General features: G+C 36.6%; 5 protein-coding genes across 5 annotated transcripts; 1 reads left to right on the plus strand and 4 right to left on the minus strand.

Annotated features, from left to right (window-relative positions):
• Window positions 1–1,716: 1,716 nt before the first annotated feature.
• On the minus strand, window positions 1,717–4,700 carry LOC102611385 (exocyst complex component EXO70B1). The gene is made up of 2 exons (XM_006476965.4): window positions 2,426–4,700; window positions 1,717–2,068 (listed from the first exon to the last, which is right to left on the minus strand). Exon 1 carries the CDS (start codon window positions 4,351–4,353, stop codon window positions 2,446–2,448), a length of 1,908 nt encoding a protein of 635 aa, XP_006477028.2. The 5' UTR covers window positions 4,354–4,700; the 3' UTR covers window positions 1,717–2,068; window positions 2,426–2,445.
• A 2,560-nt stretch (window positions 4,701–7,260) lies between these two features.
• On the minus strand, window positions 7,261–8,529 carry LOC102611680 (uncharacterized). Its single transcript, XM_052438087.1, has 5 exons — window positions 8,278–8,529; window positions 7,870–8,040; window positions 7,654–7,746; window positions 7,435–7,554; window positions 7,261–7,333 (listed from the first exon to the last, which is right to left on the minus strand). Exons 1-5 carry the CDS (start codon window positions 8,449–8,451, stop codon window positions 7,286–7,288), a joined length of 606 nt encoding a protein of 201 aa, XP_052294047.1. The 5' UTR covers window positions 8,452–8,529; the 3' UTR covers window positions 7,261–7,285.
• A 216-nt stretch (window positions 8,530–8,745) lies between these two features.
• On the minus strand, window positions 8,746–11,683 carry LOC102611973 (pentatricopeptide repeat-containing protein At5g50390, chloroplastic). Its single transcript, XM_052438086.1, has 2 exons — window positions 11,251–11,683; window positions 8,746–11,160 (listed from the first exon to the last, which is right to left on the minus strand). Exon 2 carries the CDS (start codon window positions 11,158–11,160, stop codon window positions 9,049–9,051), a length of 2,112 nt encoding a protein of 703 aa, XP_052294046.1. The 5' UTR covers window positions 11,251–11,683; the 3' UTR covers window positions 8,746–9,048.
• Window positions 11,684–13,226: 1,543 nt separating this feature from the next.
• Window positions 13,227–17,633, plus strand: LOC102612269 (uncharacterized). Its single transcript, XM_006476968.4, has 7 exons — window positions 13,227–13,719; window positions 13,869–14,055; window positions 14,391–14,641; window positions 14,977–15,091; window positions 15,987–16,079; window positions 16,663–16,806; window positions 17,233–17,633. The coding sequence occupies exons 1-7, from the start codon at window positions 13,367–13,369 to the stop codon at window positions 17,347–17,349; spliced, it is 1,260 nt and encodes a 419-aa protein (XP_006477031.2). The 5' UTR covers window positions 13,227–13,366; the 3' UTR covers window positions 17,350–17,633.
• Window positions 17,634–18,517: 884 nt separating this feature from the next.
• On the minus strand, window positions 18,518–23,180 carry LOC102612664 (probable inactive purple acid phosphatase 27). Its single transcript, XM_006476969.4, has 12 exons — window positions 22,745–23,180; window positions 22,418–22,509; window positions 22,169–22,238; window positions 21,965–22,087; window positions 21,744–21,836; window positions 21,026–21,155; window positions 20,773–20,854; window positions 20,551–20,683; window positions 20,007–20,212; window positions 19,783–19,908; window positions 19,188–19,497; window positions 18,518–19,012 (listed from the first exon to the last, which is right to left on the minus strand). The coding sequence occupies exons 1-12, from the start codon at window positions 22,925–22,927 to the stop codon at window positions 18,707–18,709; spliced, it is 1,854 nt and encodes a 617-aa protein (XP_006477032.2). The 5' UTR covers window positions 22,928–23,180; the 3' UTR covers window positions 18,518–18,706.
• Window positions 23,181–24,625: the final 1,445 nt, after the last annotated feature.

Genomic DNA, 24,625 nt, shown 5'->3' on the forward strand with positions numbered 1-24,625 from the left:
TGCTGCTTATTAGGGGACAATCTGGCGGCTATTCCAACATCGCACGCACATTTACTCGCTATGCCGGCATGGCCGGATGAGGCAATGGGCTGCCGTTAGGCGCTAGCTGGCCACACATTTGCTCCTATGTATGAATTCCAATGAAACTAGTAAGCCCAAATTGCGACTTGGCGGTATATGGATTAGAGCAATCTGTCACTTAATCTTTGAAATGGAATCTGTATCTGCAGACTGCAAGAATGCGTCCTAACCGGCCATGAGGCCAGCAGCAGGTGCCAACTGCTTTCAAATTTCAAACTTGGCGGTGGCATCTCTCATCTGCTTGGTATAAAAAATTTGTCCCGGGCGCATTTTGGCGGGCTAATCAGTTTCTTGTTCATAAACAATTGTAAAACATCTGCACCTTGGCCAGCTTACGTTGCCAAATTCACCAAGATTGAACATCCGCAAGACCAAATTTTGGCTTTTGTTTTTCGGTCATATAGGACCAAAAATGGTTTCCTGCCGCCGAGCTACGAGTTGTATGGGCACGGACCACGTAGTCAATGTGTAGTTCGAAATTCCACCACGGTTGACCCTTTCGGTGTTACATGGGCCCTGAATTTTTTTTTTTTTTTTTTGAAACTGATTAATCATTAGATTACTGTATTACACAGATATTTACAACAACTACTTATTGTAGCAGAGATATTACACTGATATTTACAATCAGATATACATAATTGGGACTTACATTATTACAATGAATTCTATGAAGTACATGCCCAATACAAATAACCCCTCACAGGAGAATATGTCCATACTCCACTTGCATTTCGCAAGGGGGAATGATTTTTTAAATATAAATAACATTTACCCCCCACAATGGCCATTAAATAGACTAACTACCAGATCACTTGTCTGACCGAATGGCCATTAAAAGCAGATCTATATTATCTATGGGTGAACCTACCATAAGATTCTCTGATTTTAAATTTTAAACCACCGGACACCTGCCGAAAAAATACAAAAACATGGCCACGTTCCTTGGTTGGAACACTTTTTTTATCGATCTCTTTCAAAAGAGATCAGAATCGGCAATCAGACATACTGAAATAAGAATAAAAAACAATTATTATGAGAGGGCTCTATTGATTCTATGGAGCACATATATCAATATTTCTGGATTCCATTTTAACATTGAGATTCTACCTGATTGATCTGTTATGCGAGAACTTTCTTCAAGCTGGGACTACGCTTCGCATAAGCACAATAATTAGACCCAAATTACTTGCTTATGACTTACGAGTAGGAGTGCGTTTAGGAGGTGGAGGCCAGGGAGTCGTATAACACGTCCAAAATGAACCAGCTATGTGTGCAGTGTAATACCACAGTCCAGGGGTGATTACAGTTTAACAAATCAAAATCGGTGTATACACGTAGCCTTTCAACTGGTTTCCCAATCGTCTAGCAATTCATTGCTAAACAGCTAAACAGTCGCTAAACATCCCACCTTCAAATCTTACGCCAATTGAACAAGTAAAATAACTGGAATACAACTCGATAAACTACCACTGTTAATTCCAAATCGAACTATGATCAATGTTCGTGGAACCAAGACTTCGATTCAGTTGCACAGAGCATCACAGCTTCCTAGGACTAGGTCAGAGCAATTTAAGTGCCAAATATAAGGATTGGTCTGTAATTAGCTCGTCTACCAAGTGTAATGAACAGGAGTTAGAATGGTGAACACAATAAAAGTCAATTATTTGTGGAACAAAGAGTGCCAAATAAATTTGGATACAAGTATAATGGCCAGCAATGCCAACCACTGATAAAGGAAAATGCACTACATATTTGCATTCATCATCTTAGTTACGCAAGTTCTTGACTTTTTCCACAAATGAACCTGGGGTTGTCGATAACCCTACTCTAGACAAGGAGTTAAATCTAATCAATCTAATTAATTTCATAAGTCAAGCCAAAATAGCCAAAAATGGATCTGCTTATCAGCGGCTAATCCCAAGATGCCTGATGAAAATGTGCTGTTTTTTCGTTCAGCAACTTATCTGAAGATTGTGAACCAAACCTAGCAATTAGATGAAAAAGTAGAAATTTCAATTATACTGACATGCTCAGTCTTTAACCCATTATGATAATATAAATAAAACTAACCATTATGCTTAATCATGGACAAATAATTAGTTAAATACTAATGAAGATTCATGAAAATAAAATACATGAACCATGACATAATCCAGATGTTACAAAAACTACAGTCTATAGCACATGTACAAAACTTAATACAGTATAGAGTGAGCAGTATTAACTTTCACCGAAAAAACCTGTGTTTGTGACATTAACACCAACATAAAAAGCATATCATAAAATACAATAACAGATGCACCCAGCGGTAACTAGTCCTTGATGAGAGCACAATGCTTACCCCTCACAAGAGCCTGAATGCTATGAACTCTTTCTTCTCGGATGGTGAAGAACACCAGGTGATCCTTCAAATAGATCCAATAAATAACTCTCTAAATCCTCTGGTGTATATTTTATGTATTTGCCAGCATGCCTTCCACTCTCTAGCTGACTCCTAAACCTACCCATAAATGAGCGGTAAGCTGGAATCACTTTCTCTGATATTGAAATTCGAAGCTCTTCCCGAAGTTGAGGATCAGGGACTTTCCATGCAGTCTGAACCCTATATATCTCTTCAAAACACAAATTGAAGCTCCTAAATCTCTCCTTCAAAGTCACCTTGGAGGCATTAGTGGAGCCCCCACCAATCCCTTCATCCTTCAAACAAGCCAAGGCCTTACTCCAAGAAGCCCTAAGATAACTTGTCGCATATTGGCGCACCTGGCCACGCCTCTTGCGAACCCAATTGTCTCCTAAAAGCTTTCCAAGCTCAGAATCCTTCACTTTCTGCACTATGTACAGAATATTATTCATTAGAAATATATACTGCATAGCACTATCATCATACAATCTCGATTTCTCCTCAATATTAGATTCCAAGCATGTTATCAACAACAACAATCTCCGTGCAATCGGAGACATACTCTCCAAACTATCAGCATCAATCTGTAAACTACCAGTATCAATTTCATCATGTTCTAACAGCTTGTTCAGAGTATCACTATAATCAACAAGCAACTTCACATAATTCATCACATAACGAGTAAGTGGGTGAATCTCTCCACCCTGCATAGGTTTCTTCGAAGTCTCACTCTGCACAGCATTCTCGAACTCCGCAAAAGTCCCCTTGGCAGCTTCTCCCAATGCATTCAGCACTCCCCTTACCTCACCACAAACAAGCTCAGACGTTATCATGGCCTCCAAATTGGGTAAAACATCAGCCAATGCATCATACATGTCCAAAATCCTGAACAACTTCTCTGATGACCTTTTCCCAATTGCCACAGCCTCTGCAAAAATCAACAACGGCTTCACACACCCTTTAGCAGTCTCATTGAAACAATCATCACCCAAAGTCTCAGCCTCACTAAAAATATGATCACAAAGCTTCTTTTCACCACTCAAAAGAAGTTTACCCGCTATTTTAACAGCTTGTATCCATTTTTTCATCTTCTCATCCAAAGAACTCCACTCAACTTTTTGAACTTCTTCCATACTCAACTTCTCAACACCAAGAATCGCCAAACACTCATCCAAAGCTCCGCGCCTAATGTTACTATAAACTTGAAAACACTCTTTCTCATAACCTGACCTGATCATTCTATCAGCAATCTGTTTCAAATCATCCACAGCAGCAGGTTCAATCAAATCAACACTCGCCTCTTCACCTAAACTTGCTCCTCTCTCATGAAACCTCACGCTCCCATCACTTACCTCTCCAAAGCTCTCGAACTCCCCATCAATTTCCCCATCGTTCGCCGCAAACGACAGCGAAACGCGCCGCATCGATCCGTACAGCCCATCAGCGTCCAGCGGAATCGTGTTGCTGATCAGGAGATGCCGAAAGTCGTCTTCCAAACGCGACATCGCCGCCTGGATCGCTGTCTCAGCCCGGTCCATGACCTCGTTGTCGCTCCCGACAGATAAGTTGTCGATCAGTCGGAGGATATCGTCCACGGCGCCGATGAATTCGTTGAACTCTTCCGGGGAATCCCAGTTGGAGTTGGAGTCGTGACGAAGTATGATCTTTTCAGCCGATTCAAAACTGTGGGGACCGCTTGAGTCGCCGTTGATCAATTCGCCGATGTTTGATAGCCGATTGTCGAAGCTCGAGAAGATTAGAAGCATGTCCTCGCGAACTTCTTTAGGGGTGTTGAGGCTCTTGACGATCTGCTGCGCCGTTGCTAGGACCCGGTCTTCGCCGCCGGTGTTTATGCTCGTCGTTGCCATTCCGTAGGGTTTGCAAGTAACAAAAGGGGGGAAAAATAACCAAAAAGACCAAAAATAAAACTAAAATAAAGAGTTTGTTAATGAAAATTGAGGGCTTTATTTAACAAGGGATTCTGGCGACGGGATTCATTTTGATAATTATTGTTACTATCGTTCTGATTGAAGAGATTTTGGAGAGAAATTGAAACCGAAAAGGCGTTTGTTTACTTTGGCCGGCGAGTAAAACGAAACCAAACGAGAAGAGAGAAGAGAGAAGAGACGAGCGGACAAGAGAGAGTAACGTAAGGGAAGTTTTGTCTTTGCTGTATTGTTGTCTTATTGTCTTGACTCCTGCTGGGGTGGGCTTTGGGTGCGGCACAGTACAGTGAGGTTTTAAGCAGTTACGTTACGATTGGGTTGTGATTATTAGTCATAAACAAAACGAAGGGTAAAATTCCTTTGACATCCCTGTATTTTGGTCAAATAACCCATTTCATTCTTATAGAATTAGGTGGCATTTATATTTTTTTTAATCTAAAATTTAAATAAATCTAAATCAGTATAGATTCTAAACAGAACTAAAAATTTAAATCTGAATGAGATTTTTTTTTCATTTGAATCTTTGAAAATAAGTTTTCAGATTTTTTCCAATTAATAAAACTGAAATCTAATATTTTTTCATGTGTGCTTTTTATAAATTTTAAATATTAAACAAATAATAAAACCTCAAAGAACATTAATAGGGATAGTATTTTATAATTACATAAATCATGTTCATGTTCAAATGAATGCAATCCTTTAATATTTTCTTTATTAGAACATGTTAATCAATTTTATTGTATTTTATGATGTTTCGTATAGAAATATTCATAAAAATTTTATAAAGATAAAAAATAGTGATTTGAAGAAAATAAAAGGATAAATAAATAGTAATGTTAATTAGTAAGTTCTATTTATTTAGTGATGAAAATAAAGTAATCAAATATGGATATTTTGGAGAATATATTTTAATGATGTCATTAAAACTTTTTAGATTAAGTAAAAATAATAATAATTTAATGACTTAATGACAAAAAATTTTCATTAAATTAAAAAAATAAGCGTACCTAATAACTTAATTGATTGAAATTAAGCTCTATTAAGTCATTAAGTCAAAATAAACGGCCGCTTATAGTTTACGAAATATCTAAAAACATCTTTCACTTTTTACATAATTTAGATAGTTTAACTAGGGTTGCAATTCGTGTAATAGTGTCGTGTCAAATTTAAGCAAATACGAATACGATCTATTTGTTAATCGTGTTGATATATCAAAATACAGATATGATCCATTTATTAATTATGTTAATCATGTTGACTGTTTTAAAATATTTAATAAATATAAAAAATAAAATATTATTCTAAAAAAAACATGTGAATATTATTCTAAAAAATAGGTCATAAATAAGTTAATATGACATAAGTATGAAATGGATAATTTTATAACACAATATGGATACGACCTCATTTTGCCACCTCTAAGTTTTATTTCCATTAGAAATGAGATACAAGGGTATATTGTGATATTTTACAAATCACGTTATATTTGGGTACTTTAAAAATAATTGAGAGACAATGGTATTTAAGTATCATCTCATTGGATGATAAAAATTGAATATAAGAGGGATTGAATTTAAACCTTACTCACATGAAGAACAAGAAAAAAAATTGAATTACCGTTAGACGACAAGCTATAAAGATGTGATAGGACATTGAGCCCGACTACGAGGATGTTAGTAACATTTACCTACTTGGTGGCTTCTGATTTGGACGCTAAGAGATTACATTTAAAATAACATCATGCGTGTTACGTGTGTGAACGTTAACTGAAAAAAATATCCCACATTCGTGCTGGCTGATTTAACAACTTGAAGGCCCGGAAGGGTGACAAATTATTATTATTATTTTTCTCGTCAAAATCATTGCCCTTACCTAACTAGTTTGGTCTGTAAGTTTATTCGTTAACAATTTTTGGTTTTCGTCAAACAATTTGATTATTTTTTACAGCACCTAAATTCAAAATTGATTTGATAGAGATATTTCTAATCACGAATTGCGGAACGTGGTAAGGAAGGAAAAAAAATTAAATGGCCCTACTTAACAGATGAACTATGTTGCTTTTTGGAAGCCACAATGTGTGTACACCGTGAAATAGTCGTCGTTAATCTATAAGAAGCTAAACGACAACGATGAAGTTTCCAAGTCACGGCAAGGCCGCCTGACTTTACAATGAATGAAGGGTATGATGATTATTGTACGCAAAGAAAGTTGTTCGTCCACAAAACACTGGCGTGATTAAAGAGTTCTTCAGAGAAATTGAACGTGTCAAATTTCCCTAAACTTCCAGAAGAGTCAAACTAGTACCATTAGCCACCAGAGACCACTGTCTCATTCCTAACACACACTTCTGAAATGAAAGAAATAAGAGGTAACTGGCTTCCTCCTCATGCTAATTACGTGAATCTGCAAAGAAGAGTGATTTATTTATTTTTTTAAATAGAAAAATGCGCAAATAATTTACATGAGTAGAGTTTCCAACATTTCTCATTCTGAAGCAATAGTCTTTTTGGCTCGGTATCCGAACCAGAGTTGTATAAGGGGCAGTTGTTCTAATTCAATTTCAATTTGAACGGGGTTTCCTTGAGCAACTCAAACAGAGGATCCCAATCAACATCATCCCATTTTGTCTGCAATATCAATATATATATATATATATATATATATGTGATGAAAGAGCAAAATGGTCATGGATGGCTGTGACGAAATAAACAGAGAAAATCAAAACTTAACATGTTTGACAAAGCTGAAAAATTATTCACCGTAACTGCCTAACTACCAAAATGAAATCGACAAGTCAAAAACAGATTTTGGTTCGAGCTCGAGCAATACCCTGCTATTTGAATGATATCGTAAACTACACCGTATTGGTTTCTTGAGGTAAATGCCCCTCTGATGTCTCCCCCTGGTAACAATAGAACGTATTTAGATAAACTAACAAGAGATAATACCCACAAACAGTAACTCAGACGGAATGAAAGGGCAGATTCAAGCATAACATCTTACCACATTAGCCAACTGGTCTCTGATAGTATACATGGACTTCACCATGGTTTCTAGAGTATCTTTGGCCAATTGGAACTTCACTTCCAACTTTCCTGGTTGTGGCTTAGAATCATTTTGGAGCTGCGGAAGGCATAAATCAAATTCTCACCTTTTCCGCAACTTCTTCATTTACACATTTTCATTAGTTTACACTAAGAGTTCAAATGGTTAGTCACTCACCTTCAAATTGATAACAGCCACCGGGTTCATTGCTTCTGTAGATTCCTGATTCGCCATGTCCCATGTCATTGCCTTTAACCGAGGGAAACCAACCTGAAAAGTGAAAACCATCCATCCAAAAAAACAAAAAACAAAGGGTTCAATCTCGTGTCATACACATAATAGAGATCATATCGGGTCTAAGATAACATAAGTTTCTAAGTTTGAATGTCTGACCTGGTCTCTGATTTCCTCTTCACGCCATTCTCTTTGAAACTTTTGCAACAAAAGTGTCAATAGCCTTTGTATTTCAGGCAGCACCTCATTGGGAAACAGCTTCTGAATCTCATCTTTGCCTATATTCTCGTAAACACACCTTCGGATCAATGTCCGCAGACATACCAAAAGCTGCACATAAAAAATTTTAAGTTACCAATAAACAGGAGCTATACTTCTTCAACTTCCTTTATCTATGCATATAGAATACAGAGAAAGTAAGAGTTAAAAATAAATAAATAAAACGAAAAACATCACTAAGAACATCAAATTATAGCACAACAATTATTTAAAGTTTTCAAATTTCTCCGTGCAATGAAGATTTAGTAAAGAGTAATAAAGCTAAGCCCAGAAAGGGAAAATGCATACTGGGTCGAGGTCGGAGTCGTTTTGGAGCTGCAGGACGTCGTGGATGACGTGGCGGTCGGCGGCGTCGAGACCGGTCTTACGGGTTCGCCAGAGGGTTTGAAGAATGTACTCCACCGATTCTTTCGAATTTGACCTAACCAGTAGCGGCAAATGATCCCACAGCGTTTGCTCCATCTCTACTCATCTACGTGTCAGTGTCAAGCTTCTTGGCTTTGCTCGCGCTATACATATGCGTAGATAGGGTAATACTAATAATATACCAGATAATTCCTTTAAAAAATCATTTAAAAATTATTTTAGAAAAAATAAAATTACTTTTATTTGAAACACCGCATTAAAAATAAAATTTCACTCATTCTGATTGTATTTCTTAACCCACCCATTAACGAGTTTTCGAAAAAAAATGACATTCGAATGAAAAATGTATTTTTATTATTAACATCAAACATTGGAGAGTGCAACTGACAATAAAAACAATTTTGCTTGCCCCAATAAAATGTATTCTGAGGGCGTTGTTTCCTTCATTGAAAGAGCCAAAATTGTTAACATAGTCAATCAGGAATACATAACGCACAGAAAGCAAGCAGATTTGCTAATGAATTTACAAGGTTTTTGAAAAATGAACTCTAGCTTCTTTTAATGACCTTGACTACAAGAAATTACAACGTGTAATTGCATTATTGTATCGAAGGGAAAAAAAAAAATTGGAGTACAAAAAATATCAGATCATAATAAAGTTAATGGATTCCTATGTACATTAGTGTTTTACCATTACCAATAATCACCACAAGAACAAATCCCATCTTTGAAATGGTGGAACCTGCTGGCATCTCTCACAACAATTTCTCGTCCAGTAACCATAGCTATCAACTTGATTGCATTATGGCAATCACAACAAATCCGATGGCTCTGCACAATTTGCAGTGGTGTCCAATCTGAAGTGTTTATCAGTCCGAAAGCTACTGCCAGTTTCTCACTGTGATAGGACAATACACGTTGTTCCTGTTCATCCACATCCGGAAGCAAAGTTTTCTCCTCAGGAACATAGCCATGCTTTGAAATTTCTAACATCATCCTATCGACTTTCCGGTAAATCTCCTTTGTTTGGACGTGGCTTTGATCTCCAGAGAGGAAAACATGTGGTTGTTTCTTGACTTCAATCCAACTGCAAGCTGGAAGCATCCTCAAACCCTTTCTTCTTAAGGTCCGTATGACTTCTGCAGCTTCCTTTAACTTGCCAGAACTATTGTATATATTCAGAAGAACAACATAATTAGAAAGCTTTTCAGGTTCCATTCCGTAAAGCTTCTCTGCTGCGAATTTCCCAAGCTCTAAGTTCCCATTTACCCGACAAGCAGTCAGCAAGGCAGCCCACATATTCTTGGTAGTTTTGAAGGGAGCACCTCTAATTAAGGCGAAGGCTTCATCTAAAAGCCCCTCTCGACCCAATAACTCAATCATACAAGCGTAATGCATTGCACGAGGCTTGATTTTGTGATCCCTACTCATGGATTGAAATATCTCCCACCCACGTTCTGATAATCCAGAGCGGCTACAAGCAGACAAAACAGCAAGAAATGTAACATGGTTGGGTCTCATTCCATTAAGAAGCATCTGCTCGAACAACTCAACGGCCTCCTCTCCACGACCATGATTACCATATCCAGCAATCAATGCATTCCAAGATATGACATTCTTGCAGAGCATCTTGTCAAAAACATGCCGAGCATCTTCTATTCTTCCCCATTTGCTATAGAAGTCCACAAGTGCCGAGTTCGCTACAATATCTAATCCAAAACCATGACGAACAAGGCCTGCATGAGCTTGCTTAGCATGTTCCAATGAAGCCAACCTTGTGCAGATCCTTATGATCATTGAAAATGTAAAATGATCCATTTTAACCCCAGAATCACGCATCTCATAGTATAAATCCAGAGCTTCTTCACTGTACCCATGAAGGGCATAACCTGCTATGATGGTGTTCCATCCTACGGTAGTCTTCTCTGACATCTCATCAAAAACACCCTGAGCATCTTCAATGCTCCCACATTTACTATACATGTCAATCAACGCACAAGACACAAAAACATTGTCACCAAACCCCATTTTCAAAGCACAGGAATGCAATTGCTTTCCCACAGAAATAAGTTCTAGCCCAGCAGAGGCCCGAATCATAGTAGCAAATGTCCGTGACCCACAATCAGAAAACTCCTCCCACAAATCAAGAAACAACAAAAATGCCTCTAAATAATCCCCAGAGTCGATCATCCCAGCAATTATCATGTTACATGAAACCAAGTTCCTCTCGGGCATTTCATCAAACAATCTACGGGCATCGATCATCATCCCACATTTAACATGCATAAGCAACACCCTATTCCTCATATACAGATCTGGTTCAAACCCGGTACTCAGCATGTAACTAAACACTCTCTTCACTTCTCTAATAGACCTCAGACCTATACAAGCACTAATTAACGCATCATAAGTGCTACTACCCACATCAAAACCGCCTTCAAACTCCAAAATCTCAAATAATTCAAGCGCCTCTCTGTACCTTTTGTTCAACACTAACTTCTCTATCTGACTACAAATCCCTGCACTGGGTTTCTTCATCTGGGTATCCGGCAAACTACTCTCCTTTAATTCCTCAGTATATATTTTATTTGGTTTAGGCCGTGGCTTTAGCCCTTGCTCCATCAAACAACACTTAACTCTATGGAATGATCTCTTCCATTTTCTTTTATCCAACGAAAAATAACACCCAGACAACAAGGATTTCCCTTTCAACACTTTATTAGCCGTAAAGGAACATGAGAAGCTACAACTATTTTGTATCTGATCCAATGCTACACTCTGGTAACGCAATAGCGGAATCTCCATCTTCAAAATTTAGGGTCAAAATCGTAGACTGTTTGGAAACTGAAATTCAGATTAAAATACCAAACACTAATGCGGGCCGAGTATCTGTACCTTTAAAGACCAGCACTGGTAGCTCCAAAGAGACGTCCGATTTCAAATTTAATGGAAAGCGAGAGAGACGATGTTGGTTGCTGATGATCGGTAGAGCCTTCTGTTCATGTTTAGCGAGACAACTTGACAGACAAAAGATTATTTGAATAGAGTTACTATGAGAGTCGGCATCGAGAGATCCGCCAGAGTAGTTGCGGTCGTTATACCTATAAATTCGATCTTAAGTTAAGATTCTTAACAGCACACTTAAAAAGAAAAAAAAAATTAATAATTAAGCGAAAACTGAGAGTTGTTGGGAAACAGTGTCGTTTTATGACAGTAAGACGCTGAGTGCCTGATTCCAGCAAAAGCGGTGAGTTTTGGCGCTTGAACGGTACCGTTCGTGTCACAAATAGATATTCAAAACAGGTAATTTTTTGATACGTCCCCTTAGGTTTGGCCCGGCTACATTTGGAGAGAAAATATGCATGTATTGACATATCACCCCCTAAACGTGCATGATTGTTAGTTTGATTGCTAGCTGACTTTGAAAGTACCGAAATATCGCTGCACCAGATACAAGATTTAGTAATAGTTTAGCTCTTCTTGCATGTTGCAAAGGTTAAAAAAAAAAAAAAAATTAAACCACCCACCATAGGGAAATTTTTTAATAACAAAATTCAAATTAACAAATATCATGAAATCCATTCCTTTCATTATTTTCTTTCCTTTTTCTCAAAAATTAAACTAAAGTAACTCAAAACTCCAAAATAAAATATAATAATTTAAATGTTTTAAATTATTCAAATACACATAAAACTCCTTAAAAAATTCTTTTCCTCAATATTCTTAGTATCAATCAAAATTACCTCAAAAATTCTGTTTTGTCCACCATCATTCTCATTTAATTCCCAATTCAACCATTTGAATTCATATATATTCAAATCCAACTCATTTGAATTAGATTTTAATACAATGCTTCAAATCTAATCCATTTTAATCCAAATTCGACATACTTCTCTTCAAATCTAATCAATTATATTCCGAATAAAATTCATGTGGACTCAAATTCTCAAAAATACTCGTCCTTTGGTTTCATAAAGTGGGTTTGAATCTAATTCAACATCTTGCTAAGCTCCTTGATAGGATTGAAGCTAACATTTTATGAGTTATGATTTTGTTGATTGGTAAAGAAGATAAAACCAACGTCAACAACACTAACTCTAACACTAACATCAACAGCAACAACAACAGCAAAATAAACACAAAAAAGATAAAAAGAAACTAGAGAAAAATTAAACAAAAAAAAAGAAATTAGTTGGTTGGTACTTGTTTATTTTTCTACTTCTGCCGCAATGACAATTACTGTGATAGAAGTAGTTGTGAATGTGGCTGGGCGTAGTGCCAAGTGCTAGTGGATGATGGGTGGGGGAACCTATGGCTTGGGTTTTGTTTGTAGGTAGTGGTGGTGCTAAAATCATGGGTGTTGGCTCGCAACACGTTAAAGATTTTGGAAGCTAACAATGATGACAACAATTGAGGTTCGTACTTGTATGGTGGTGTCTAGGGGTTATGATTGGTAGTGATTGTGGTGATTAAGAGTTCGGAGTGGTGATGATGGTTGCAATGACTAACGAGGAGAAGAAAGGAAAAAAAATTAAATTTTTACTCAATTTCATTTTTCTTTTGAAGGAGTCAACTTCATCTTTTTTTGGAAGGAGCTAATTTCTCACTTTTTAAAATATTTTTTAAAAAACTAATCTCTCCATTTTAGGTGCTGAGTGATTTATCAAATTGGTGACTATGCATCTATGCATCAGCTTTTCTAAAAGTATAAAATTATAAATCACTACACCCTTAACTATCGAAGGACTTAGCAGCCCTATATGTCCGGGGGAAATGTGTCAATATATTAGTAGTTTTCCTCCAAGTGTAATAAGGGTAAACCTTAGTGGAGGTATCCTAAAAATTACCCTCTTCAAAACCACACATCACCGCCATATTTCACAACGAGGCCGAGCCCTCTTTCACTGCGGTGTCGTACCAGTCACTTTATTAAATAAATAGAATAGAGAGAACCGTTGGATATCTGAAGGAAGAAGGCAGCAAAATAAAAATACAAAAGTAGTGTCACACAATGGCGCCCCCCGATCTCCGCCGTCCGTTCAAACGAACAGCAATATCCGATCAACAGCGACGCAGGGAGCTCTCGCTACAGCGTCAATCACAGAATCGCCGCGATGCTCAACAACAAGCACGCTGCTTAGCTTCCTCCGTCCTCTCCCTGCAATCCCAATACCCGGACCCTGTACCCGAACTAGAAATCGAACCCGAATCTCAACCCCAGCAAGAAGCCGGACCTTTGACCAAAGACCTTGACATTCGCCAGGCTTCGAAGCTTAGAGGACCCGAAGTTCGCAAGTGGTTCGCCAGTCAGTTGATGCTTCCCGAGTGGATGATCGACGTCCCTGATCGCTTGAGCCATGACTGGTAAATAAATACCATTAATAAATTTCTTTAAGACATTACTTCACACTAGTTTATTTTTTGTCCCCCCCCCCAAAAAAAAAAACGAAGCATGTCGTCAAGCAAGACTTCTTTAGTGGCCTAATATTTGCAAATGTGGTTTTAATTTCTAGGTATGTATTTGCAAGGCCAGCTGGAAAGCGGTGCATAGTTGTTTCATCCAATGGAACAACGGTTAGTAGAGAACGCAATGGCTCTATTTTGCATCATTTCCCTTCTGCTTTACCTTCTGGAGCGAGGACAAAAGACCCATCAGGGTCTGCTCAATCGTATTGCATACTTGATTGCATATTTCATGAGGTACGTAGGTTATATTTTCTCATAGGGGTAAACTTCAATTGATCCCCAGACAGGATGACAATCTTCAATTTACCCGAAATTGTGAAAACTGAAAACTTCAGTTTACCCCATTTTGTTGTTCAGGAGATGAGGGCAAATGGGGGTGCATTGATTATTTTATTTTATTTTTATTTTTTGGGGTCTTCTTAACTGAAAATGAGGTTAAATTGATGTTTTCACACGTTTGGGAGATAAGTTGAAAAGTTTGTCACTCTAAGTAGGGATAAATCGAAGTTTACCCTTCTTGTAATTGTTGTTTTTTTCCTGTATTGTAACAAATGTGTGTTGGATTGCAGTTAGATCAAACTTATTATGTGATTGACATGGTTTGCTGGCGGGGTTATTCTCTCTATGACTGCACTGCTGAGTTCAGGTTTTTTTGGCTGAACTCCAAGCTTGCTGAAACTGGGGCTTGCGATGCTCCTTCCCATTACTATAAATTCAGATTCAGTACGGTTCCTGTATACAACTGTGACCAGAGGGGTCTATATTCTGCTTATATAGAATCTGTGCCTTATGCCAAGGATGGACTATTGTTTTATAACAAGTATGTCTTTTTTCCCAAGGGTGCTAATTATCATAATGTTCACATTTTATAATCTTTCTGTTAGTTGAAGCAAAAAATAACAAAATTATGATGTTTAATCCTTGTTATTGAGATCATAAAGGGCTTTAGAAGGGATATTTTTGCCTCTACATTAGTAGGAACTTCTTCTACTTATGTCACGGTGCTTGTTACTATTTGAACCTTTGTATATTTTTTAGTTTCATAAGATCATAACCTGTTTTTATTTCATATTTCTGTTTGTTATTTTTGGCTTATTCATCTTTGGTTTTTTTAGTGGCTATTGCCTAAGGAAGTTTGCTTTGTTTCTTATTAAGGCATGCACACTATCAAACTGGAAATACACCTCTAGCATTAGTCTGGAAGGACGAAAAGTGTAGTCAATATGTTATTGACACAGATAGTAAAGGACAGGTTCTGAGCCAACAACAGGTATTCTGAAATTGCAGCCTTACTTACCAGTTCTCATTTATGGTTTCCTTTATTTTGGTTGCTTCATAACTGGATCACTTTGTAATTTGCTACAAACTATGATGCTGCACATGGATTCTTTTGTGCTGAAACCAGATTATAGGTGCCAAACCTGAGCTCCGGCAATTGGTTTGAATGTTCAAAATTTTTTTCTTACACATCAGGAGCAACATTTCAATAGTTTATTGGGCCCAGTCTCCTCATGTAGCACCATTCTTTTCCTATCATTGGATTTTCTGACCCACAACTTTTTGAAAATACATGCACATTCGCTTAGCACATCCCTGTGGTTTTATTATTTATAAATATTTTGTTTTAGGTTTAAGGGATTATACTCTTCAATATCAAAATTGCTGTTTATCTGCAGAGAAATATGCAGTCATTTTAAGCAATTTCATAGCTAGTCTGATGATTTGTTGAGTATTGTGAAAGTTAATACATATGAAGGTTCATTATTCAAGCTGAAATTTGAACCGTCCTCTTGTTGTTCACATGTCCAGTAAGAAGGTACTGCATGGACAAGATAGACACAGGTTTTCTCAATCACATTTTTTGTTCATTGCCAGCCTTGCTTCATTAGTTCTTACTAAAAGTGACATGAATCTTTAATTTTGTTTCATTGAATTGTATTTACGATAAATTCGCATGAACTCACATATATCATGCATAATAAAAAATCTCCTTATGTTGCAACCTAATGATTTTTTTCCTTTTTCTTCTTTTGTTACAGATTCATTGAATGGTATGATGAATTTGCATAACCTCACATATATGATGCCTAATAAAAATTTTCATATGTTGTGGCCTAATGATTTTTTCCTTTTTCTTCTTTTTTTTTTTTTTCTTCTTCTATTAGGTAGTTTTGGAATTGCAAGAAGATGGGAAACTATCTACATCAGATGATCCTCCTGTCATCTTTGGCTGCTTAGATGGTGAATTCATACAAAAGGTGTTGTTTATTGTAGTTTTCATTATAAATGCTTGAATTCATGCAAATTCGTACAAGATTTATTCTTCAATTTATGATAAATGATTGATTGCATCTTTTAAATATTATATAATGTAGCAAAACTCTTCCCAAACCCTGGAGTGACCGGGTTAGTTCTCATTACGAATACTTTAGGATGTTCTTCAGTATTGCAGTCCATATAACTCTCCTCTAGACCCTACATTTGTGCTGGCATGCTCTTTGGAGCAATAGTTTTTTAGTTTTTTTGATCAACAACTGGAAAGGGGTCTCTGTCTGAAACTTATTGTCAAAAGAATACGAACAAAATGAGTAAATACTTTTGGGGCATTTCATGGAAATAGTTTCAAATTTCTTACCCAGTAGCACCCGCTGTTTTGTTGCTAGATTTGCTTTTCCACGTATTCATGATCCCTTAATTCTATTGGTTTCAGCCTAGGGCTGGGGTGGTTCATTGTGTCAAACATTTTCATTTATGTGTTTTCATTTTTAGGAGAACATTATGACCATTTACTACTCTCATTTACATCTTCTTCTTCTTCTTATTATTATTTTCAATTTTCAGTCAGGGCTCCAATCCGGTAGTCTTTTGAAGTTTGCTATAGGCAATGGAGGATTAAGTTTTGTTGATGGAAAGCTTGAGAAGTCTGATTTAAATTATCTTGGCAAGTCCAATCGAGCACGCATGTTCGCTGACAGTTACTCTAAGGTTAGAAGAAAACATTTACTTTACCGTCTATTATAATTTTCTTTTATTAATGTCAATATTGAACCTGTCTGAAATAGGTACTAAAACACCCTCTTTATGTATGAAAACAATTCCCTAAAACTTGAGCTTCCACTTCTATTAGAAATGAGAGAAACTAGTTGTTGGATAAATTGTTCAAATCATTTCCTCAGACAGATTTTGGGTTTATGAGCCCTGCTGAAATGCTACGGGAATCCATTTGTCCTTGTGAGCTGTATGTTTCGATATGCTTAGACAAGGTTTACTCTTCCATTTTTTTTCCCTCTCCCTTTTAACAATGGGGTATATACACCATTATTGATGTGCCTCGGCAGTTTTTTAAGGCTAGCATATTTTCTGTTTTGTATTCTCCAAGGCTTTATACATTATCCTTGAAATTTGCTGCAGGTTATATTTCAATACATGGTTCGACACACTCCTCTAAAGTTTGATGATCTGCTAGCATCCATTAGCCCATCGGACGATGAAGAAAACAAACCTTGTGATGTGGAAATGGTTGATTGACAGTGACTTGCAGTTTCTTTAACTTTTAATATCTGTAGTGTGGCTGCTGTTGTACTCTTTGATTTCGTGCATGGAAGGCCCTAGCTAGGAAGTTTTGATATAAATCTAGTGGCCAGCAGTTTAAATGAATTCTTGCCAACATTTGTGGTGAAGCAAATTTTATTTTATTCTATGTTTTTGTATATAGATTTGGTTTTGTATCTTGAAGTATGCTCTTGCAGAAGGTTCTTCACCTTGGGTTAAAAATTGCAAAGACATAGGTATGCAATTTTGATAATCTCAAATGATCTGGTCTTGTGGTGTCAAGTGTCACCTACATAATTGTGTATTTGTTTACTGTTTTAAGAAAGAGAAAGCCCTCGGAGTTGAATATACCTTGCCACGCTCGTGATAACAAAAGATTACAGACTATTGTTCCGGACTGCCCAAGTTGCTAGCCCAATTGCCTACCATTTCGCTTATTTGGCTGCAAATGAAGATCAGAATGGACTGCGGGATTATTCCGCTAGTAGTGACCATTAAGGCTGCAGCAATTGGTGAGGCTAGAACAGACAGGTTTTGAACTTGCAGCCTGTAAATAAGTTTTTGATTGAGTGTTTGTCTGATATGATTATATAATATCAATAAGTGATTATTTAATCCGATAAGTTTTTAGTAAAATTTTTGTTGTTTAAATGTTTTTTTAGTAGAATTTTTAAAAAGTAAACTATTTTTTTTCTATTAATAAAAGTTCAGATTTTGAACTTTTGATAATGGAGATTAAAAAGTTTTTTTAAATATTAAAATATCTAAAATATTTATTACTTATTTAATAATTTTATTTCATTTTTTTCATGTCATAATTTTAAAAAATTTACCTATTAAAATAATTTAATAATAAAAGCTTTCATTAATAATCAAACAACTATAATTTTTAAATAAAAATTCTGCTTAAACAAGCACTATTTGAAAAATTATACCAAAAAAATCTGAAATTTTTTTAGAATAAATGAAAAATGAAAATTGTTTATACAACTTAATTGTGGCGAAGCAATTTGTAAGTTTTTTTTTTTTTTTTTTTCTGTATAGATCGGTTCGTATCTTGATGAGTTTTCATTGTCAGACCTAAAATTTTTTAGACAAAATGAAGGATAAAAATTGTTTATACAATTTAATTGTGGAGAAGCAATTTGTAAGTTTAGGAAAAAACGAATCCTAAATTTTTTTAGAAAAAATGAAGAATGAAAATTGTTTATACAACTTAATTGTGGCAAAGCAATTTGTAAGTTTATTTTCAGTATAAATCGGTTCGTGTCTTGATGAGTTTTCATTGTCAGACCTCTGCTACTACAAAGATTATACACCAATGGAAGCACGTTCAAGATGCCAAAGTGGTTGCTTCACAACTGCCATGGACACAAGCCAACACATCTCTGTAGTCCCTAGAAATGGTGAAGGAATCGTAAACCTTGCCATCGCAGCTTTTCTTGTACTCAAAGAGGAGAGATGAGTGGTTAAATGCCGTAAGTTTGACAAATCCCCAATCATAATCTCTGTATAGGCTCCAATTGGGTGTCACTTCACTGAAATCTGACAGGTGACTCCCTCCCCCACCAACAACAACATGAATTGTTCCATTCACGGTGCCTGTATAATGATATTTTTCTGTATTCACACATTGATTCTGCACCAACAGCATTAAATAAGAATAGATAAAGAGAAATGTCATAGAACTGCCCAAAACTGGGTAATGAATAGTTTGGAAATTCTACGTGTGAAAAAAGTAAGCAGAATCATAGTGTGCATAATCCAATTTCAATAAGATTGGAAAATTATTTTTATCCTGAAACTGCCCATACCTGATAGATTGGACAAGTTCTTTCATAGTTATGGACATGGCCAAAAAATGCAATGTCAACCTTGTACTTCTGCCAAAGCCTCTGCAAACTTTCCCTTCCCATGGGTTCTTCAAATGAGCCTTCCTGCCCATACCAATAGTCCGAGGAATACCCAAGTACGCGATGAGCAGCAAAGATAAGCCAAGGCTGCTTCCGTCTGTCCACAGAAGCAAGGCATTGCTCAATGAACCTATATTGTTCAGATCCCTCCCTCCAATCATGCTCAGTGTCGGCTATGCAGAAGTGAAACATGCCATAATCAGTTGAATACCTGCCCATTTGTAGATTTCAATTATTAACCAATGCAAAGGCGAAGATATAAAATTTGCTTAGGAATTCAAAAGAACTCGTGTCTCCCCAAGAAAATGAAGATGAACTGTTAAATGGCAAAGAGCATGTGCAATAAATATATGTTCTAGCTCTATGGTGCCTCTCTCTAGATGAAATATTAGCTTGTGGCCAAGAGCAATGTCTTAATTGACGGCCAATCGTTAATAGTTCCTATTAAGATTCCTTAACCTATGAATTACTTGAGTACAGAGTCTTTGAGAGTTACCAAAACTTCGCTCTGTTCTCAGCAGGGACATAAAACATGGTCTCTGCCGGCACACCACATTCCCCACCTGAATCAGTAGTGTCATAAAAGGATCCTGAATTTGGCCAATCACGTTCATGATTACCGCTGCAGAAGAATCAAAACAAAATGCTTCAACCAGTGCCATTAATTAAAGCTTAAAATTCAAAAACTCATGTCAAGGATTCACATGAAAAGAGATAAACCTTCCAATCATGTATGGCACAGTTGATGCAATGGGCTCCACCTGAGCTGTGAATTGGTCCCACTGGGAGATGTATCCATTTGCATATGTAATATCACCTATGTGAAAAACTATGTCAATATTGCTCAAGTCCCTGATTAGTTGGTCTGTTGTGTTTAGTGAACCCGGCTGATAATTGCTGTACTCATTTGAGCCATCACGCTCAGCCTGAAAGATACAGGAAGAAACACAGAGTTGAGTGCATATAGATTTGAGTACATTATACCAAGAGTTATTCCACAATTGATAACATGAAAAGGCGGGTACTAGGAAAACAGGAAATTTTACAAACCCACGATCTAATTAAAAGTAACTTCTCAAGTAAAGCAAAAGGAATAAACTGCAAGTGCAGGCTTCATTTTCCCCTCAGACCTGTATAACCAAATAATGCCAGTAGATCCAACAATAAACAGATTGCCTTTATGAATTACTTCATAGAGCTTTCAGTATCATATTTCCTTTCCTATCTATATGCAAGAAAACTTCAGCATGGTTTGTTGATCTACCTTCCCCATGTCACCAAATATTACGACACGCTGTAAAGAATCTTGTCCAGGATATGGAGATGCTCGGAAAGAATAGATCTTGCTCCAAACATAGGAACCGTTATGCAGAAGATGGCCAATTCTGTATGTATACCTGAAAAACCATCATAGAAACCTCATAAACAAATGTAATTTCAACTCTCCAAAAGTTACAGCAAGAAGACAAATCTTCAAGAAGCATACACAGTGTTGGGCCACAAATTTTTCAGGAAACTTGTGTGAATGAAACCAGGATCACGCCAGCCAACTGTTCGTGCTGGTGAACCTGCAGAGCAGCAAGGTGTCCTTATTATTCCATGGGCCAGCCTAATGTAAAACTTCAACAGGATATAAATTTGAGAGCTCCTCAGTGTAATTAGAACTAGGCTATGGAGATAACTGTCAATCAGTTTGGCAAGAAAGCATTAGCAATATAGCATGGATCAAACATATTTACCACACATGTCATTCTGAAAAAATGTCAATGTCCCAGCTGGTGAATGCATTTGTAAATCTCCCTTCAAACCCCATTCAACAAATGGAGAAGCTTCACTAATGTCATATCCACTAGTCCAAGTGACAGTCATCTACACAAAGTATAAAACTTGATTCAAATAGGTCCATACTTTATGCCCAGTGTGCCAAACAACACATAAGACATACAATTGACAGAGAAACTGATTTAACAGTAATAAAATGTTTGCCAAACAAACTTTCTGGTAGTCAAATAAATTTAGCAAAGTTTGAAACAGATCACGGGACTCAGAAGAAAATTAATGGCCTTGTAACCATTATTGGTATCATCAGGAAATAAAAGAAAAGATTATGTATAACTATTGGGTTCTGCAACTTTGTTGACTTTTATGGACTCCTTGCAGAGGATAGACTTCCCGAATGAACAGATGTTAAACTATATAAAACTAAAAATGATTTCTACACTCCTGAATGAACAGATGTTAAACTATATAAAACTAAAAATGATTTCTACACTCCTGAACGAACAGATGTTAAACTCTAGAAAACTAATAATAATTTCTCTCTAGTTGAGAGATATTATAGAAGCTTTGGCATGCTGGGATATAATATCAGACCAGAATACGCTCAAGGCATAATAAATAGGTCAAATAACTTCACAAATCAATAATACAACTCATCATCATTTGAAACCAACTCACCTCATCCCAAGACTTCCCTTGAGCAAGGCGTGGATACAGGGGAGCTTTGGGATTGGCAAATGATATGGAATTTGAAACTGCCACTAGTTTGGGCTGCAAAGACCAAACACATAATTACTCCACATGAAGACAGAGGAAGTAGGATGCATCAAGATAATGTACTTACATGTTTAAGAAAATCTATCGTAAGAAAAAGTGGGTGAAAAGACACATGAACTCACATTTGACAACCCGCCTGAAAATAATCCAAAGGAGAAATCTGACCGCTGATTTATAAGCCGAAAATTCAAAGTAGCTTTGCCCGTCTTTGTATAATCTGAATTGGATTCATTCGCATACTTGTACTGGAACAAAGAAATTCCAAAATCACATAGATTCTTCGTAAATTCACTTTGATCTCAAATTGCATTCTACATTGCACACACCTTAATTGGGGCTGAGCAGATATATGGTGCCTGTTCTTTTGGGTCATTTACTGGTGGACAGGATGATGAGCTGCCATATCAAAATTACATTTTTTTTTTTTCCAGTTACTTTGAAGTTTAATACAAAATATAAAGAATGGGAAATTAGTTAGTTGAAACATTGGGTTATCATAAAATCCATAAAATAGTTTGTGTATCAGCCATCACATTTTTTGAGCAGTTCATTTCATAGTGGGACTAAGACATTACTTGAATTTTGCAGGAGAAAAGACTCCAAGCCAATCATCCGCAGATGGATGAGGGGACACAAGACTCACAGTTACCCATTGAGTATCCTCCCCCTACACAACACAAATCAACATTTTACCTCAAAAATCAGTAGAATTTTTACAATTTCACGACTTCAAATGTCCAATGAGCTAAGCATTATATTACAAGTTCATTACTCAAATGGTGGACAAAGTATGATGGCTCTGTATATAAACCCGATCACCACCTTAGAGAATCAAATTAGTAATGATGAAAACTGATACGCAAAGTAGCATTGAGAAAAGTGAAGAAAAATTGTCGTGTTACCTTTAAACCAAGAAGGACAGGATGTGCTCTAATAGAAGCCGAGTCGTGAAAGGCAGCAATAGCCTTATGAATAGCAATTTTTGACAGCGGTTGCTCTCCGAATCCATTAACGTGTGCCCAGCTAAAGCCTACATTTGCGGCAACACAGCACAACAACACGTACAGTGCAAACCTCTCCTCCATTCTTGAATTGCAGAACAAGACCTCAGACCCTGACACTCAAAACCCCGCAAAATTAACAACGACCGCCGACCTCTGATGCCATTAATATATTTCCAGTTTCATTCTGCTTTGACTTTCTTCTCTGGGTTTTTTTTCTCTCTATAAATAAATAAATAAATAAAATATAAAAATAACAAGTGGGGTTAGGGTGAAGAAGGATCAAGGGAAGAGAACTAAAGGTAAAAAGCTAAGAAATACGCTTCTGGGATATTTCTCCAACGAATATGTCCGCGACAATTGACTGACGGGTAGCCAACAAATGAGTAACTTTCGGAGGGAACCATGCTTTGTTTTGTCGTTATCTGTTGTTTTATTCGGCCGTCTTGTCATTTTAAATCAATATCAGTAATTGTGCGGCACGTGGATTCTCGTGATTTTTCAAGGGCAGGATATAATTTTTTTCTTGTCATTCAGACTTGTCTCGTGTGTTATTTAAATGTCCTTTCTTAGACTTTTAGGCTTCGAGCTCTTTAAGTTGGGAGCTGACGTTCCTTAAATATTTAAGAGAATTAAAAATTTAAGTGGTGTAATATTAATATTAATATCGATAAATCTTAAAAATATATATATATATAATTATATATATTAATTATACTCTTATATAATATAAATTATAATTCGATCAATAATCTCATGTTATATATAAAAAAAAAAAAAAAGACTTGTCTCGTGTGTCCTGGTGGAATGTGAGTTCATTGTTCGTCCACGTTGACGAAATCAAAAATCAGCGGAGAGAATCTGCTGCGTTCACTTTTGCGGGATTTTGATTTATAATAACATTTGACCTTCGGGAATGCACATAAAATGCACAATGGAAATGGTCAAAAATAGGTGGGCGGCTTGGCCCATAAATGAACAACCAACTTGAGGAAGTCAGAAGAATATAAAGAAAGCTTTTAAAATATTAACTAATTTTTAATTAAAATCTTTTTCTTTGTAGTGATTTGATTTTCTGCCTGGACGAAGCTATGTTCCCACACCCGCGTTTAATAAATTGGTAACAGTGAATCAGTTTCGTTAATTTACCTAAAAATAATATACTTGTTTTTCTAGAAAATTTCCAACAGATTTTTTGTCTCTAGTAAAGCCGAGCAGAGCAGACACTGTAAATGGTCAATTATAGAGGGAAAAAGCGTGCACTTTTGCATTTACTAAGACAATAATTTTGCTAGTTAAAATGCCTACACTGCGTTTGGCCAGAAATCTTTCAGAAAACCTGTATGATGAACCCAGGATCACCCCAACCAACTGTTCGTGCCGGTGGAGCTGCACATGATGGTAAAAATCTTGTTACTGCCATGTCTGTCAAAGAAGCAATGCTTGATGATGATTGATAAAAGCTATTACAGAGTTGCTGCAAAGGCCATTGATCATACCACACATGCTTTCTTGATCAAATGTCAATGTTACAGCTGGTGAACAAATTTGAGATTCTCCTTGGAGTCCCCACTCGACAAAAGGTTTTGTTGGAAAAATTAATACATGCATTCAAAATTGGTTGGTGCATGGAATTGACAAACATGCATTCAAATTAAAAAGAAAAATACATGAATGCATTCAAATTTGAAGAGGTAAATTTGAAGACAAAATTCGAAGGTTAGGTGTCTAATTTTATTGACAAAATTGTTGAGTTGGTGCAATAGTGCAACCAATTTTTCC

The sequence above is a fragment of the Citrus sinensis genome, chromosome 3 (assembly GCF_022201045.2).
Source record: "Citrus sinensis cultivar Valencia sweet orange chromosome 3, DVS_A1.0, whole genome shotgun sequence".
Lineage (NCBI taxonomy): Eukaryota > Viridiplantae > Streptophyta > Magnoliopsida > Sapindales > Rutaceae > Citrus > Citrus sinensis.